At 41.7% G+C, this 19,777-nt stretch overlaps 1 protein-coding gene across 1 annotated transcript; it reads left to right on the top strand.

Moving 5' to 3' along the window:
- Window positions 1–2,574: 2,574 nt before the first annotated feature.
- Window positions 2,575–19,334, top strand: LOC124132645. The gene is made up of 4 exons (XM_046496647.2): window positions 2,575–3,194; window positions 15,075–15,158; window positions 17,333–17,417; window positions 18,367–19,334. The coding sequence occupies exons 1-4, from the start codon at window positions 3,092–3,094 to the stop codon at window positions 18,536–18,538; spliced, it is 444 nt and encodes a 147-aa protein (XP_046352603.1). The 5' UTR covers window positions 2,575–3,091; the 3' UTR covers window positions 18,539–19,334.
- The last annotated feature ends 443 nt before the right edge of the window (window positions 19,335–19,777 follow it).

The following is a 19,777-nucleotide window of genomic DNA, read 5'->3' as shown; positions in this document are numbered from 1 at the left end:
ATAACTAGCCGCAGTATTTCTGGACTTCAGCAAAGCCTTCGACATGGTATGGCATGACGGACTCCTAACAAAACTAGCACGAAATGGAGCAGAAGGGAACATTGTAAACATCATTGACAGCCTCCTGCAAGAAAGGTCGCTATAAATTAAAATAGGGAACAATCAATCTGATCTTATATCACTGGACAACGGCACGACATAAGGCAGCATTAGAAGCCCAACCCTGTTTAACATCATGATCAATTATCTTTTTGCCCATGTCAACTCTCCTACCCAAACTTCTAAATTCGCTGATGACGGAGCGATATGGGTAAAACACAGTGATATTTCACATATCCGAAAAAATACTCCAGTCAGCCCTGGACGGAGAAGATCAATGTGGCTATAAATTAGGGTTCTTCCTTCATTTCAAGTGCCAAAAAATGACGGGGTTCTATTCAAAAGAAGCTATGATACCCCGTCTCTCCATAAAAAGCAAACCAATCTAATTTTAATCCGGAAAATTTCTAGGCGGATCCTAGATCAACACCTCCTTAGGAGCAATCATGTCAATGATCAGATCAACATAAGACTATGGCTGTGAGGTCTTTCACCTTATTATAGCAGAAACTGTCTCAAGCCACATCACAGAATACAATACAAAGCCCTAATGCTGGCCACATATAGGAGATCGTGTACCAACTGAAACCGGTCGTTTGGATAGTGTTAAATAGGAAGGTCGTGTACCAACTGAAACCGGTCGTTGGAATAGTGTATAGAAAGAAGATCGTGTACCAACTGAAACCGGTCGTTGGAATAGTGTTAAATAGGAAGGTCGTGTACCAACTGAAACCGGTCGTTGGAATAGTGTTAAATAGGAAGGTCGTGTACCAACTGAAACCGGTCGTTGGAATAGTGTTAAATAGGAAGGTCGTGTACCAACTGAAACCGGTCGTTGGAATAGTGTATAGAAAGAAGATCGTGTACCAACTGAAACCGGTCGTTGGAATAGTGTTAAATAGGAAGGTCGTGTACCAACTGAAACCGGTCGTTGGAATAGTGTATAGAAAGAAGATCGTGTACCAACTGAAACCGGTCGTTGGAATAGTGTTAAATAGGAAGGTCGTGTACCAACTGAAACCGGTCGTTGGAATAGTGTTAAGTAGGAAGGTCGTGTACCGACTGAAACCGGTCGTTGGAATAGTGTTAAATAGGAAGGTCGTGTACCAACTGAAACCGGTCGTTGGAATAGTGTTAAATAGGAAGGTCGTGTACCAACTGAAACCGGTCGTTGGAATAGTGTATAGAAAGAAGATCTACCGATATTTATCAATGGAATATTTAAAGCTGTAAGATAATACCGATGGAATATGACACATTCATGCAAGTCATGCGATCATCTGGTCATAGTGCTGTTATTAATTGGCCTACTCCAAGATTGCCACTACCCCTAGTGTATCTGTGCAGTCAAAAGAACCCACTTACCCGGTGAAAGATGACAAGATGGTGGAAACACGAATACGGTCATACACCCGCAGCACAAGTGTCAAAACGTGACATGTGACTTAGTTCAATGTGCCTCTTTTTATATTTCACCCAGGGGGAGAGCGGTGCCCTAATTGTGAGTGGATGTTAAAACCGTCGAAGCGCCCGAAGGCAGCGTGGCTTGTATACTCCCCAGGGAGTTGAGAGTGATAAGTGGAATGCATACGGATCTACTGGTCGGGGAACAAACCGCATTTCAGAAGACACTAGTAACTGGATAAGTGCGTAATATAATATAATCTTAATTGAGAAAACGTCCAACTTTATGGATAACAACTTCGGGTTTATTGGTAAAGGTCGGCGTTATTATCCTATTATCCATGACAGAGAGAGGGGGGGGGGGGGGGGGGGGGGGGAGAGAGAGAGAGAGAGTTGGTGTTTTTACGTGCGCTTTCCGACTTTACGCATATTTCGCGCACACGGGCCCGCCAGGCCAATCAGTGGTTTTGCCGAGGAGGGTATGTCCGAAAAGGAAGGGCAACTTGGGGGACTTTGGGGCTGCTTATTTAATTTATTTAAATTTGGAATTTTGAAAAATGCCGTTATCCATGATTTTTTACGTTTTCATGTTTACTCTTCAACTTCTAGAATACCAATCAAACAGTCAATCGTAATTGATTTAGAAGGCAACACAATACAATGATATCTACAGAAACATGTTTATCATGCCAGCATATTGCCACGTCGTAATACAAACATGTCGCTAACATGATTAAACCTGAATTACAGATAAGACAACAGGTGAAGAATACATCACGCTAAACACTCTGACGCATCAGTTCATAGAGCGTGACATTATACACGTGACACGTGTCGTTTATAAATCTCTGTTAATCTGAGATTTACGTCACCCAAGCAAGGAAATGGCATTCATCCAAAATAGACATAACAAGATTATGTCATAAAACCGTATTACATTGCTGTTAGGGGCATAATCCCATACATTAACGCTAAGCGCACGGGGATCCCCGCATTAGTCATAGCGCGGATTTCCGAGTCTAAAAATAGAACAATGAATCAGCCTCAAAGACTCCACAACCGCGTAGTCGTCATGTTTGCACACTGGGGCTGTTTACTTCCATTGGCCGCTTCTCTGTTCAACAGACGTCTGTAGAGGATTACTCCATGTTTTGTTGAGTGTACTGCAAGTATTTAGCACCGCTCTGTTTTAGGCGCCAGACTCGCAATTAGTCGCACAAGGTGACCCGTCAGATCTCCAATAACCTGTGACGTCATAGTATTGATAACAGTTTGAACTACACCTGTCATATACGACATACTTCACTGCAAGTCGTCAACTTGTTGTCTTCATTGGATTGCGTTAATTGCTGGGATACAGTTTTTAAAAACTATCTTTGTTGAGTGTAACTGAAGCGTAACGATTTGTTTGTGTGTACTTTCTGTTGGAGCGATTGGCGGCGTTTAACCTGGCGTCTTACACCTGCCGAGCGTATCAGCTGATAAGATTCACCTGTGTATAAAACGCAACAATTCAAACGGATTGCATCTCAAAGCGAAATACCGCACGTTTGTAGGACAAGCCCTGACAGTTCACGTTAGGTTCAAGATGTACAAGGTTGTGTGTACTGTTTCGATCGTAGCGTTTATGTTTACAAACTTCTTGGTCGAAGGATACAAGCTTGAGAGCAGACATAAACGACAAAATCAAGGTAAGTGAGTTTTTTTCTGTCACCAATGTAGGTGCATTGTTATATCTCTTCACGTAAAGCTCATGCAATGTGTATTGGTCTCGCGAGGTCACCCCAACTCGCTTTGTTTCACTGAACGGGATGATATTTGCACTGCCTAGTTATTACCGTGTCGTGTTGTTTCTGCCTTCAAATCATTGCAGCCAGCAACCCTGGATGTATCTGAAGGCTTACTGTAAAAACACGGACACGTTTATTAGGTCTGTTTATTTATCCCATAATAAACATAACAAATGTTTCTAAACATCTAAAATATAGATATCGTGAATTGAATCCTAATTCGTTTTTAAAAATATTTTTTTACGATTTATCTTCAACGAATATAATAAATTTGGATATTATAGCGTTTATTTGAACTCACAGTAGAACCTCTCTGTCACACTGCCTATCCGTTCTAACAAGGACATTTTTTCATCACTAAGAAAACAGTATTCTCCAATTCATGATGCTGTTTGTTCAGATCATTAAAAGTTGTCAATTTTATATAAACCCGGTAAATGAGGAAATCTTTCTTAGGGGAACACGTTCCTTAATCGAGCGTTAGAATATTTTATTTATTTCCGCAATTTCGTTGAAACTGAATCGAGGCGTGTTATTCAATACATGTTAATTAAATAGTTTTAACATAACCAATTCTGCAAATTGTCTGCGAGGATACTTCATTTCCTGGGTAAAATAGTAATATTGTGGTTCCATCTGCACCTCTTTGTTTCACTGAAATGACGTCATCACTTCTTACTCATGGGAAACCAGGTCCTCTTACTCAGCACGTGCACAATCGATAACACGATAACAAGCCCTTGCCTGCCGCTACATCAGATCGTATCTGAAATTAATTTTAGATAATATTAGATTGTCAATCGGGGTCTTCAATGGTTTTCCGGGTATCGATACCGGACAACCGTGAACTTCCATGCGTAACATGTTATTCGCGGTCAACAATGGCTTATCTTATTTACAACACATGCACATGATAATAAAAAATAAGAACGAGACGAGTTAACGCATTATGTATGACATTCGCATATCTATTTGCATCTGAAATATGAAGCCATGTCTGAATATAGCCCTATGTATCTGCCTTTCAGCACGTTACCTCATAGATAGGGGTCGGGGCGACCTTTCTCTGCCCCCAAACATTACTTAACGCCACGTTGTCAAAGATAGACAGGCAGATATCTTATTATAGCCTCGTTACATTGGATAATTTTATAACAGATCCATAAAAATACTTAAAAAACGAAACAAAGAGCAATTCCATTTAGAATTTCACAAATACCTTTTACTAGTTTTTTTATGAATCTGTCTTAAAATGTATCCTGAGTGATGTACAAACTAAATATACACGGTAAAAGTAGAATGCCACGTATGTACCATTGCGCCCAGCACTCGATCCACTATTACTTTATTTGTTATTGAAACCAGGAAGGTTGGGACAAACATGGGCGTGATCTCATTTCCTATCTGATCTTGACCTTCCAATACGTAAACATAAGTGAGTGGGTTTAAAGCCAATATTTCACGGTTTGTCAGATTAATGTGGGAGGAATGCCCGATATGACGTATGGTCGTGGATGTTGGCACTTCATAAAGCAATGATGCTAGTCAGGGACAACCTGGGAATTGAACCCACGACTAATGTCTCTTGTAAAGGGACGCGACTCTTGGTGCTACTCGTGACGTCACATGGGTATCTCGTGTGAGGAGAGTAAGTGAGTAAAGGATTAAACTTATATCATTTGGTGTCTCTCATCTAAATGCAAATATTACTCACAGTACAAATCTCTCCTTTATGTAGAAACATACTTATTATCATGTGAAATCTCTGCTTATTATAAAAGATTAATATGTATGTTCAGGTGTAACAACTTTAAACTTGCAGTTGAAACTGGAAAACATTCTAAAATCCCATAGGAAGAACGTGTGTGCGTGTATTGCCACTACAAAGGTTTAACTCTAATTGAGGATGAGTATCATGTATTGTCAATCTGTGACAGATACCGAGCTGCAAGAAGAGAATGCGTTGCTGAAAGTGAAATCAACTTGACCACATTTCAACAGTTTTTAAACCTTATGTCAACAAACTCCACAAGAACTTGAAAACACATTGGACTATTCCTATCTAAAGTTATGAATATACGTAACTCATCACTGTTCTAACGTATTCTAAAACTATTTGTCTTAACATAACGCCATAGTATATAAGCATCTATGATCTACATTATGTTAACATGTATTATGGGCTGGAGGCCTGATTACTGAATAAATCTGTCTGTCTGTCTGTCTGTCTGTCAGTTGGTGTCAGGTGACAGGGAAGCCCGAAGTGGTACAGGTCTTAGACGTTGACCACTTTAATGAAACCAACGAAAACGGGCATTTTTTTCTGACAAACCTAGGAATGTAATCATGGCGAATCAAAGAATCGAACCCAGAATCTTTCTGGCGCGGTAAAGGACGCACCTTTACACTGCGAATTCCTTCCTTCATGTGAAGATGACGGACCCAGAATCTTGTTTTAGCTATACGAATGCGGCCTATAAATAATCAAGTGTTGACCAGACTATCCAGTGATTGATATTATGAGCAACGCGCCACACTGTCGGGGTACGATGACACACAATCAACCGAGTCACTGACCCCGGCCACCCGTTCCATTTGGTCGACTCTTACAACAAGCACTGGGAACCAATTATAACCCGGAAACCCACGGGGACTCAAAACGATGTACAGTAAAGTACGGTTATAACGAACTCAAAGGGACTACTAATTTTTGTTCGTTATAACCTTAGTTCGTTATAAGCATATATACAGCATAACTACAGCAAATAGTCGGGACTAAAAAAGTAAGTTCGTTATATCCGTCAGTTCGTTATATCCGTCAGTTCGTTATAAGCGTAGTCGTTATAAACCGTAGTTTACTGTACAACATTCTGCACCTGTGTTGAAGTAGGATTGTCATCAACCTCAATATCACCAACACATTCATACTCCAAGCCGACCGCACTGGTTGTCACACCTCTATCACGGCCATCTACAAGTATGTGCAGTTGGTATGGACAATGAATTTCACCCAATTAATAGACCGCGTGGACAACGATTACCAGCCTATATTTACACTAGCTGACAATAGCGACAGGAGATATACACCTACCAGTTATATGTACTTCACAACGTGTTAAGAGGTCGCTCACAATAGAAGCTCATTAGTACAACTAAGCAAACTTAAGTCATACAATCTGAAGTTATGCAACCGCATGGGTGTAGCTTACAGTGGCTATGGCCTTTACACTGACGATGCCCGCATGCACAAAACTACTGTAGCATTATCTCAGACTTTGCCGAGTTTTAACGCTTTGTGCTGTTACACCCACTCCACCCCACCCCACCCCACCCCTACCCCACCCCCCTCCATTGTGAAATATTACACGCATGTCAAACCAGTGGAACGCTGAACAAAACAAAGACAGTGGGTAACTTTAGTCTGTCTTACAGACCCTGATACAAATATATATCAAATACAGCCCGTGCGAGATCACTGCAGTATCTGAAAATGAAGAGAGTCACTGGGCTCCTTTTTATTATTTTTTATCAAGATAACTGAACAACTGTTTTTTTATGTAAGATGTGTTCATTTCAGAGACTAGATGTTAGTCTAGGTCAACTTAAATTTGTTTCGGCAATTGTTTGCGTTCCCAATGAACTTGTGTTTACCTGCTGAAGGTAAGACCGCTGCATGGTGTTGCCTCTACATGGGGTTGGTGTTTGGAGCTGTGATTGAGTAGAGACTGAACACGCTTGAGAATTTGGAGTGTTGCAAGAGGGAGGGGTCACTATGAAATGTTAAAAGTATCAAGGACGCCAGTTGGGGAAATAGAGGTGTGTGTCGCCAGGGAAACAGCAATTTGGCGCTAGGGAAACAGTGTGAGCGTAGGGAAAAGGAGAAGCCTGACGCTTGGTAAATAGATGATTGTGGGGCTAGGGAAATAGATGATTGTGGGGCTAGGGAAACAGATGATTGTGGGGCAAGGGAAATAGATAATTGTGGGGCTAGGGAAATAGAGTGAGTGAGTGAGTGAATAAGGTTTTACGCCGCTTTTAGCAATATTCCAGCAATATCACGGCGGGGGACACCAGAAATGGGCTTCACACATTGTACCCATGTTGGGAATCGAACCCGGTTCTTCGGCGCTAGGGAAATAGATGATTGTGGGGTTAGGGAAACAGAACATTGTGGGGCTAGGGAAACAGATGATTGTGGGGCAAGGGAAATAGATGATTGTGGGGCTAGGGAAATAGATGATTGTGGGGCTAGGGAAACAGATGATTGTGGGGCTAGGGAAACAGATGATTGTGGGGCTAGGGAAACAGAACATTGTGGGGCAAGGAAACAGATGATTGTGGGGCTAGGGAAACAGATGATTGTGGGGCTAGGGAAACAGATGATTGTGGGGCTAGGGAGACAGATGATTGTGGGGCTAGGGAAATAGATGATTGTGGGGCTAGGGAAACAGATGATTGTGGGGCTAGGGAAACAGATGATTGTGGGGCTAGGGAAACAGATGATTGTGGGGCTAGGGAAACAGAACATTGTGGGGCTAGGGAAACAGAACATTGTGGGGCTAGGGAAACAGATGGTTGTGGGGCTAGGGAAACAGATGGTTGTGGGGCTAGGAAAATAGATCGCTGTGAGGCTAGGGAAACAGAACATTGTGGGGCTAGGGAAACAGATGGTTGTGGGGCTAGGGAAACAGATGATTGTGGGGCTAGGGAAATAGATCGCTGTGAGGCTAGGGAAACAGAACAATGTGGGGCTAGGGAAACAGAACATTGTGGGGCTAGGGAAACAGATGATTGTGGGGCTAGGGAAATAGATAATTGTGGGGCTAGGGAAACAGAACATTGTGGGGCAAGGAAACAGATGATTGTGGGGCTAGGGAAAGAGATGATTGTGGGGCTAGGGAAATAGATGATTGTGGGGCTAGGGAAACAGATGATTGTGGGGCTAGGGAAACAGATGATTGTGGGGCTAGGGAAACAGATGATTGTGGGGCAAGGAAACAGATGAGTGTGGGGCTAGGGAAACAGATGATTGTGGGGCTAGGGAAACAGATGATTGTGGGGCTAGGGAAACAGATGTTTGTGGGGCTAGGGAAACAGATGATTGTGGGGCTAGGGAAACAGATGATTGTGGGGCTAGGGAAATAGATGATTGTGGGGCTAGGGAGACAGATGATTGTGGGGCTAGGGAAACAGATGATTGTGGGGCTAGGGAAACAGATGATTGTGGGGCTAGGGAAATAGATCGCTGTGAGGCTAGGGAAACAGAACATTATAACGCTGGAGAAATACCATTGTTACAACGTCAGTATTGTGATACTAAGGAAACTGATTCTAGAGAAACAGAAACTAAATCAGAATATCGTGACGCTAGACAGTCAAGACATTATAAAACAGAATAATGACACCAGAGACACAACTTTGTGAGGCTAAACTGAACATTGTGATGCAGGGGACAAAATATTGCAACGTCCGACAATTAGAACAGTGTGACGCTGGAGAAAGAACGTTGTGGCGACGGATAAAGGGCATTGTGACGTTAGGCAATTAGAATATTGTGATGCTAGGGAAAGGCAATTTTGACGTTTGGGAAGCAGGACATTGTGACGCTAGAATCAGAAAATTAAGTAAGGATAAGATAAATGGACGTTTCGATAACGGTGTTAGAACCTTAAGCGAACCGTCGCTCCCAACTGTAATAAAGAAGTTGTTCATGTTTTCCTAGTACTCCAACTTCTAAATGCATGTCAAAGAAATCTGAAAATTGTTGTACGAGGTAAAGACGTTTGGGAAACAGAACACTGTAACACTAGACATTCAGAACATTGTGGTGCTAGGTAAAGACGTTTGGGAAACAGAACACTGTAACACTAGACAATCAGAACAGTGTGGTGCTAGGTAAAGAGGGTTGGGAAACAGAACACTGTAACACTAGACAATCAGAACAGTGTGGTGCTAGGTAAAGACGTTTGGGAAACAGAACACTGTAACACTAGACAATCAGAACAGTGTGGTGCTAGGTAAAGACGTTTGGGAAGCAGAACACTGTAACACTAGACATTCAGAACATTGTGGTGCTAGGTAAAGACGTTTGGGAAACAGAACACTGTAACACTTGACATTCAGAACAGTGTGGTGCTAGGTAAAGACGTTTGGGAAGCAGAACACTGTAACACTAGACATTCAGAACATTGTGGTGCTAGGTAAAGACGTTTGGGAAACAGAACACTGTAACACTAGACATTCAGAACAGTGAGTGAGTATGGTTTTACGCCGCTTTTAGCAATATTTCAGCAATATCACGGCGGGGGACACCAGAAATGCGCTTCACACGTTGTACCCATGTCGGGAATCGAACCCGGGTCTTCGGCGTGACGAGCGAACGCTTTAACCACTAGGCTACCCGACCGCCCCCATTCAGTACAGTGTGGTGCTAGGTAAAGACGTTTGGGAAACAGAACACTGTAACACTAGACATTCAGAACAGTGTGGTGCTAGGTAAAGACGTTTGGGAAACATAACACTGTAACACTAGACAATCAGAACAGTGTGGTGCTAGGTGAAGACGTTTGGGAAGCAGAACACTGTGACGCTAGACATTCAGAACAGTGTGGTGCTAGGTAGAGACGTTTGGGAAGCAGAACACTGTAACGCTAGACAATCAGAACAGTGTGGTGCTAGGTAAAGACGTTTGGGAAGCAGAACACTGTAACGCTAGACAATCAGAACAGCGTGGTGCTAGGTAAAGACGTTTCGGAAGCAGAACACTGTAACACTAGACAATCAGAACAGTGTGGTGCTAGGTAAAGACGTTTGGGAAGCAGAACACTGAGACGCTAGACATTCAGAACAGGGTGGTGCTAGGTAAAGACGTTTGGGAAGCAGAACACTGTAACACTAGACATTCAGAACAGTGTGGTGCTAGGTAAAGACGTTTGGGGAGCAGAACACTGTGACGCTAGACAATCAGAACAGTGTGGTGCTAGGTAAAGACGTTTGGGAAGCAGAACACTGTAACGCTCGACAATCAGAACAGTGTGGTGCTAGGTAAAGACGTTTGGGAAGCAGAACACTGTAACACTAGACAATCAGAACAGTGTGGTGCTAGGTAAAGACGTTTGGGAAGCAGAACACTGAGACGCTAGACATTCAGAACAGGGTGGTGCTAGGGAAAGACGTTTGGGAAGCAGAACACTGTAACACTAGACATTCAGAACAGTGTGGTGCTAGGTAAAGACGTTTGGGAAGCAGAACACTGTGACGCTAGACAATCAGAACAGTGTGGTGCTAGGTAAAGACGTTTGGGAAACAGAACACTGTAACACTAGACAATCAGAACAGTGTAGTGCTAGGTAAAGACGTTTGGGAAGCAGAACACTGTAACACTAGACATTCAGAACAGTGTGGTGCTAGATAAAGACGTTTGGGAAGCAGAACACTGTAACACTAGACAATCAGAACAGTGTAGTGCTAGGTAAAGACGTTTGGGAAGCAGAACACTGTAACGCTCGACAATCAGAACAGTGTGGTGCTAGGTAAAGACGTTTGGGAAGCAGAACACTGTAACACTAGACATTCAGAACAGTGTGGTGCTAGGGAAAGACGTTTGGGAAGCAGAACACTGTAACACTAGACATTCAGAACAGTGTGGTGCTAGGTAAAGACGTTAGGGAAGCAGAACACTGTAACGCTAGACAATCAGAACAGTGTGGTGCTAGGTAAAGACGTTTGGGAAACAGAACACTGTGACGCTAGACATTCAGAACATCGTGGTGCTAGGTAAAGACGTTTGGGAAACAGAACACTGTGACGCTAGACAATCAGAACAGTGTGGTGCTAGGTAAAGACGTTTGGGAAGCAGAACACTGTAACACTAGACAATCAGAACATCGTGGTGCTAGGTAAAGACGTTTGGGAAGCAGAACACTGTAACACTAGACATTCAGAACAGTGTGGTGCTAGGTAAAGACGTTTGGGAAACAGAACACTGTAACACTAGACATTCAGAACATTGTGGTGCTAGGTAAAGACGTTTGGGAAGCAGAGCACTGTAACACTAGACATTCAGAACAGTGTGGTGCTAGGTAAAGACGTTTGGGAAGCAGAACACTGTAACACTAGACAATCAGAACAGTGTGGTGCTAGGTAAAGACGTTTGGGAAACAGAACACTGTGACGCTAGACATTCAGAACATTGTGGTGCTAGGTAAAGACGTTTGGGAAACAGAACACTGTAACACTAGACATTCAGAACATTGTGGTGCTAGGTAAAGACGTTTGGGAAGCAGAGCACTGTAACACTAGACATTCAGAACAGTGTGGTGCTAGGGAAAGACGTTTGGGAAGCAGAACACTGTAACACTAGACAATCAGAACAGTGTGGTGCTAGGTAAAGACGTTTGGGAAGCAGAACACTGTAACACTAGACATTCAGAACAGTGTGGTGCTAGGTAAAGACGTTTGGGAAGCAGAACACTGTAACACTAGACAATCAGAACATCGTGGTGCTAGGTAAAGACGTTTGGGAAACAGAACACTGTGACGCTAGACATTCAGAACATTGTGGTGCTAGGTAAAGACGTTTGGGAAACAGAACACTGTAACACTAGACATTCAGAACATTGTGGTGCTAGGTAAAGACGTTTGGGAAGCAGAGCACTGTAACACTAGACATTCAGAACAGTGTGGTGCTAGGGAAAGACGTTTGGGAAGCAGAACACTGTAACACTAGACATTCAGAACAGTGTGGTGCTAGGTAAAGACGTTTGGAAAGCAGAACACTGTGACGCTAGACAATCAGAACAGTTTGGTGCTAGGTAAAGACGTTTGGGAACCAGAACACTGTAACGCTAGACATTCAGAACAGTGTGGTGCTAGGTAAAGACGTTTGGGAAGCAAAACACTGTAACGCTAGACAATCAGAACAGTGTGGTGCTAGGTAAAGACGTTTGGGAAGCAGAACACTGTAACGCTAGACAATCAGAACAGTGTGGTGCTAGGTAAAGACGTTTGGGAAACAGAACACTGTGACGCTAGACATTCAGAACAGTGTGGTGCTAGGTAAAGACGTTTGGGAAACAGAACACTGTGACGCTAGACATTCAGAACAGTGTGGTGCTAGGTAAAGACGTTTGGGAAGCAGAACACTGTGACGCTAGACAATCAGAACAGTGTGGTGCTAGGTAAAGACGTTTGGGAAGCAGAACACTGTAACACTAGACAATCAGAACATCGTGGTGCTAGGTAAAGACGTTTGGGAAGCAGAACACTTTAACACTAGACAATCAGAACAGTGTGGTGCTAGGTAAAGACGTTTCGGAAGCAGAACACTGTAACACTAGACAATCAGAACATTGTGGTGCTAGGTAAAGACGTTTGGGAAGCAGAACACTGTGACACTAGACAATCAGAACATCGTGGTGCTAGGTAAAGAGGGTTGGGAAACAGAACACTGTGACGCTAGACAATCAGAACATTGTGGTGCTAGGTAAAGACGTTTGGGAAGCAGAGCAGTTAGACAGTCGAACCATCATGCAACCAGGGAAACGGAATGCTGTGAAACTAAGACTTATACATGTATGTTTTCCACACAAACTCCAGCATCCGTACCACGGCATCCTCAAGTACCCAGTGTTTTATGTCTTTATTCTTGACATAAACCATAGAGTGAATATTTGAGAATGCAACCACTGTTATAATGAACCCTTCAAATGATATTCCCCCCTTTTCACACATCACTCCTTCCCCTGATGAATTAGACAATTGTTATCATTGGAATATTTCCAAGTTAAACCCCCCGTGTCAATACATTACGATGCATGCAGTCTTGAAACAGGTTTGTTTGTAGGGCTTGAGCGATAACCTCTCTCTCCCCCACAGGAAGCGTTATCCGGTTAGAGCGAACCCCGCAGTGTTGTAAAGCACGGCTCACAGTGCAGGAGAGACCGCCCACCTTAACTGGGACTCACCTGGGAATGTAGACAGCTTTGTGGACAGTTTACCTATCTTACATACCTACCCAGGAGTGATACATCGTTGTGTTATGTGGCATAGATCAGCTTGATAAGTGATCACGGGGTGTGGAGCGGACGTATTGAATTCTGGAACGTAGTATAATCTGTCATGGTATCATTTGACATGATGAGGATCATGTTCTGCTTCTGTGTCCTTTCTATTGCCATATATAAGTACAGTAAAGTACGGTTATAACGAACTCAAAGGGACTACTAATTTTAGTTCGTTATAACCGTAGTTCGTTATAAGCATATATACAGCATAATACAGCTAATTATCGGGACCAAAAAAGTAGTTCGTTATATCCGTCAGTTCGTTATAAGCGTGTTCGTTATAACCGTAGTTTACTGTATATATTACCTGAAAAATACATCGCACGTTGGGGATAGAGAAAGTATACACCCATGTTTGATGGTGGCTAAAAATGAAACAAACAAGAAATGGTTATTCGATGGGAATGTATTTGCTAAGGGTATCATAGTTGTGTGTTGGACTTAAGTTCGGAGTGTTTCGTCGATTGTTTTCAGCATAGTAACGTTTTGATAACGTTGTAATTGTTTTGGCCAATTACAATTTTAAAGTGTATACTTTCCCTTGCCCGGCAGTGTATATTTCGTTTATTAAGAAACACTGAAATGTATTTGCATCGTGCAGAAATGTACAGAATGTTTGTTATGTATAAGTTTAAGGCAGCCTATTAATAAGCAGTGTACATACAATGTACTGTCGGCCTATGGCCTCCTAGGTACGGAAATACAACAATATTTAACTTATTTTAAAGTTATAAAGTTACTTTATATGCTATGCTACACAGGTATGTACATGCCATTGATTGGCAAGTTGACCGATGACAAAATAGACACAATGTATGGATAACAACTTCGTTATTTTACTGTAGTAGCGACGTTTAGGTACCGTTGTCAAGCAAAACTGAATACAGAACACTGACTGTTTTGGGAATTTCTGATTGTAGATATATTTCAATAATGAACATGGTTCATATATAATTATATATAGTAGGTGAAGGATTAACAGTCAACAATAATTTGCATACATGAGAAAAAATGAGTAGATTAAATAAAACACCAGGCCCCGGTTGTATCAAACTGTAATGATGCCATTAATTAATCGTGCATTAAGAATTTAATGTATCATTAGGGTTTAATGTAGCCATTAGTTAACGAGGCTTTGATACATACGGGTCCAGAAGTATAATATTGTAACAACATGATGAGGAAGCCAATTAAACAGGATAGGAAAATGCATTAGTTCTTGATGACTTCACAGTAGGCGGATGGGATGAAATAGCCTTGATCTATGTTGATGGAAGGCTTGTGGCGGATAATATGGACTGCATCTGTTAGTTTTATTTTAGTAAAGTCACAGAGGTTGTAGAGGATTTGGACGTTTTCCCAATTGATGTTGTGATTGGGGCAGTTGCTGATATGGTCCAAGATGGCTGTGTTTCTGCCGCCAAGAATCTGAAAGAGAAATTTACAAAACTGACTGTAGCTGTGGACAATCCTATGTGAAAACATACCACCCCATCAGCATCAGAATCAAAGAACACAAAACTTCAACCATGAAATGAGAAAGTAAATGAGGCATCTCAGACAACATCAACAAAATAGTGGTGACAATTAAAAGAATGGATCTTTGAAAACCAGTGCAGACGGCATGTATTCGCAAATGTATATTTGAAATATCCCAGTTAATACCCTTTGTTCACTCTAGGAAGCGATGTTTTGAGACGTTTCTCTATTGTTTCAGAAAACAGTTCAACGACGCCGTATGATTCAACCACCACCAACACCACAGTCAGAGTTTACACCAACAACGACTCTGGAAGAATAGGTAGGTGTCAGTGGTATTTGGCAGCAGAATAAAATCTCCCCCATTCTTTCTTCAACCATCTTCTGTGTGGGCATAATACATGTAGTTGTTGATTGCATATATAAGCGTTGTGTTTGATTAGTAAATATTTCCTGCCTAAATCCCCCATGATGTCATTCTAAATCCGAACAAATGAACGCCTTCACGACTGTATCAAAAACTATTGGCCATATCAACATTTTGCAAATGTTGATAAATGTTTCCTGCCAAAATTCCCCATGATGTCATTCTAAATCCAGAACAAAATGAACCCCTTCACGACTGTATCAACAACTATTGGCTATATCAACATTTTGCAAATGATTGATCAATATTGAAAATAGTGATAGAAACTGCCGGGCAAAAGAAAGTTATATACGTGTAAACACAGCCAACATATTTCAGAATTTTACCAAAAAACATTCCGTCAGATTGACTAAAAGTTATCCAAAAGTTCTAAATAGACTAATTATGCGAGGATTAGGAACCCAAAAATTCAAAACAATATATTAATATACATTGACTTTCGTCTCTTTTAATCCTATCATGTTCAGGCACTGGGTGATAAAATAGAGCAAACATATGTTTGGAATTCGTTATCATGAAATAATAAATTGATTTTGGGGGCAAAATTACTGAAATATTTTGGCGTTTTGTAAATCATGTATACATGTATACGCTTGAAAACGGATTTGAGCACAAATTACAAACGTTGTCAAAAAGTTACAAGGCTGAAAACTCGCCGAAACACCGCAAAACCATGATACCCGTATCAAATACATCACCAACGAATAATCATGTCGTATTGGTTTCATGTGTAACCACCATCAAACATGGGTGTTCACTCTCTTTTGCACGGTAGTTAAGTTGGAATACTGTTGAGTGCATCATCAAACAAACAAACAAACAAACAAACAAGCAATCTCATGAACCAAATGTTATAATTGGGATGACGCTCTTCTTAGTAAAGTACAAATTCTAGTACTTTTGGGTTGGAGTGCCATCTGGGAGTCGAACCCGCACTCTCAGAGTGAGGCACCTAATCGGCAGCACAGGAAGTCACTGACTAACCTACTCAGCCACCGAAGTTTCCACAAAAATGGAAGTTCGACAACTGGTAGTCTAGATCACGTACTGGCATGTGTAAATTGGCACGGCTCCCATGACCGAAAGCTATGGATACACAATGACTTTTAGAAAGTGGTTAAATGTAACAAATGTTATAATTAGGATTGCACTTTCCTAGTAAAGTACACGTTAGTACTTTTGGGGGTTTACTCCCATTTTCAGTATGCTTTATATGGCGTTTAATCTCTTTTCAATACAAATTAAGATGTTTTCACTTCGCTTTATTTGGCTTCCCACTAGCTTTCCCTGGTTTATATCAATGTAACTTTTCCTACCCTGTGTAAACATATCTGCCTGTATATATGAACTCAACACATACTACTGTGAAAGGACAAGAAGTAGCCCCGAGGCGTTACAGAGAATTGTGCAGTAGTTATTCATAAGTTTCAAGATTTAAACACAAACTGTTCGATATGCATGGTCCTCAACACGTACCCCTCCAGCCGATAATCAATTCAGTTAGTCACCGACAGCCCGTGCGATAACAAAGTCAAGCTTAATCGACAACTGCGTTCCATAACGCCGCTTATCTACGGACAATAAAGTAGGTCGTTATGCAAATTATCGCTACAGCTAAAGCAATGCTGACTTCACCAGCATTCCCCTCACAACCTGCGCCGTGCGGCAAACCTGCTGGACCTATTAAGGGAGAGTGAAGCGACAACCCTTGCCAAGTGACCTGTGACGTACGCCCCAGACAACCCCCCCGGTGACTACAGTGTCACCATTTCCCCACCAGCGTTCTAACAAAGCGGACGCTCTTCACTGTGCAAGGATACGTTCTTTGTCCCGTTCTTTTCACGTTAAACCCGCATTTGTGCAGTTTCTGGAGAAACAATGGAGGGTAATTATGTCTGAAGTCTTTGTTTATGTGATGTTGTTATTGTTTTATATCCAACTGACCATTTGCCAAACGTACACCACGAGATTGCCGACTGGAGTACTGCGTCGCATTGGACTCAAGGCTGAGTTGTTTACGTGTTTGTGAGTTTCTTATCACTTATTCGCTCAATTTGGTTGTCTTTCAGGGCTTGTTGTCGGAGTTATTTGTGGAGTATTGGCTGGAATCGCCGCCTTCGCCATTATCGTCACAATCTGGATCAAGAACAAGAGGTGGGTTGTAAACATAATGAAAAACAATGTTCGTCCCTTCATTGTGGCTTCGGTTAGGTTCCATGGACACGCATACTGCCTGCTGGCGGTGTATCTAGCCTCAAAATATGTCTAGAATGTATTCATGCTTCTCGGGAAGATATACCAGTTTGTTTAAATATATCTGTGTTCACTTTGAATAGAGATAAAAATATTTACGATATCTGTGTGTAGTTTAGATATGGCATATTGAAAGTCGAATGAAATGAAATAGACTGTGACTATTAACTCACAGCAGTTATACTTGATGTTATTGTTGATATGAAATGCTGTTGATGAAACGATCTGAATTCAAACACGCTTTCAGTTATTTTGGGAGCTGTATTTTAATCACGCACATACAACCCACTCACTGAATATGAAATAGGATAGACATTATGCTGATAACATACCACAGGGAAATATTCTTTTTATAAGCGAGGTGGATATTTCAATTTTATCTTGGCGTCAGTTTGGAAGAATGCCCAAGTTATTCAGGCTGTATATGTTGGGTCAGAGACGTATATATATATTACTTATATGTATATATACGTCTTTGGTTTGGCGGATATAATGAAGTCAGACCAAGGGTCATAATTGGGATGCACTGGGATTCGAACCCACGATCAGCTGAACATGGGATTCTGCTTGACTTCCCGTATATTCTCCCAAACTGACATGAGGCTATGTGTCTTAGACACCGTATCGTACTTCCTTTGACATACACTATCACTGATCAAACATCATCAGATTTTCTTCTGCTTCCTTACTTTTTCCAAATAAATATTTTTAGTAAAGTGTCATCTTATTCATATATTGTATAACATGTATATTCAAACAGGAAACATTTGTGACTCTCCCTTGTGTTTTTTCTTTTACTGAATAATTTGAATCTTCAGGCAAAGTCATTTATTATATTTCTTGAAATCAGGGACCGTGACTCGGAGTATGCGAGAGCGGCCAAGGTCCAGCGCAACTCTGCCTTGAGTGCCGGCGTCTACAACGACCTGACAACGGCGTCCCCTATCGTGAAGGTGTCCATCGATCAGCATAAGGAGGGCTCCGAGATGGAGAGTCTGAAGAAGGAAGAAGAGGAAGAATAGAGCTGCGGGTGACTGAAGAAGAAAGCTAAACAGACATTTGCGAAAATGCATCATGAAAAAGCTCCACCAGCAAGTCCCCTCTGGGACCAAAACGAGATTGTATATATCTCAGTCATGTTTCGACAATTTGGACCATTTCGGAAATATAACATTTGACCTTTTATGGAGGCAATAGTGTACAGGCCTAGCTCAGGACAGTGTTATAGTGCTGACACCTTTGTACATTGTTGTGTGGAATCGCCCACGTGCTAATCACCAGAGTATTTCGGACCAAAACGTGGGGAAATAACCTTTTTTGCAACATTGCCCAAAATATCCAAGCCTTCCTCGGAGTTGTTCGTGATCAAACATCGACAGACATGACTTGACATAAACTACGTGCTGTGCCACCGATACGATGAATTCGTCACGTGATACACGAGAAGATGCTGTACTTCACGTTGTCAGACCAAGATAAAGAAATGGAAAATGATGACGCCGTTCTTATCTAATCACCAGGTCAAGTTTCGTTTCATTATCCACCAGAGGAGTGCCTTGTTCGAGAACCTTCACATAAGGTGATCTTTATGCACAAAGTATTTCTAGTGGATCTTTTAGCACCATCTTTGTACGTTCCATGTGTACGTCTCCATAGCTGTGATTTATCAATACATCAAAAAGTAGAACTGAAAATGGATCAACATTATGCGATTGTTTAGTAATTACAATACCAGAAACGTTTTTTTCATTCCCTTCACATTCCAATCACACATTCCCATGAACATGTACATAGTTTTGCAATAAATTATTATTCGTATGCTTGCTTGTTGAATCATAATTTAAGGGTGTTGAGATCGAGAATGAGCTTGATGGAGGTCTTATTTTGAAGTATTATAATGATCTCGTGGCTTTCTTTGTCATGAAGCCAGAACGTAAAGTTCAGAACAGTTTCACAAAGAAATATAAACACAATACAAAGGTGCAGTCAACAAAGGTTGCAACAGCTGCGCTATGTACCTGATATTGCCTACTGAGGTTACACAAAGTCCTCGCTCTGCGTGACAGGCTGTTAGGTTGTCCTCCCTCGGTAGGACGGGGACTGTTGTGTTGCACAATGCCCACAGCTCATGAATCTGTTACCCAATACGGATTTCCTCCATAACATCTTGCATCATGGTACTTTCGCTTTCTAAAATTACGTATGACATACGAGTTACGTAGAGAAACCGCGTGATGGATGAACACGCATTACTCTCCGAT

This window comes from Haliotis rufescens, unplaced genomic scaffold, assembly GCF_023055435.1.
Source record: "Haliotis rufescens isolate VD_foot unplaced genomic scaffold, xgHalRufe1.0.p SCAF_7, whole genome shotgun sequence".
Taxonomy (NCBI): domain Eukaryota; kingdom Metazoa; phylum Mollusca; class Gastropoda; order Lepetellida; family Haliotidae; genus Haliotis; species Haliotis rufescens.
Note: the sequence above shows the minus strand (reverse complement) of the source record. Positions and strands in the feature narration are given on the sequence as shown.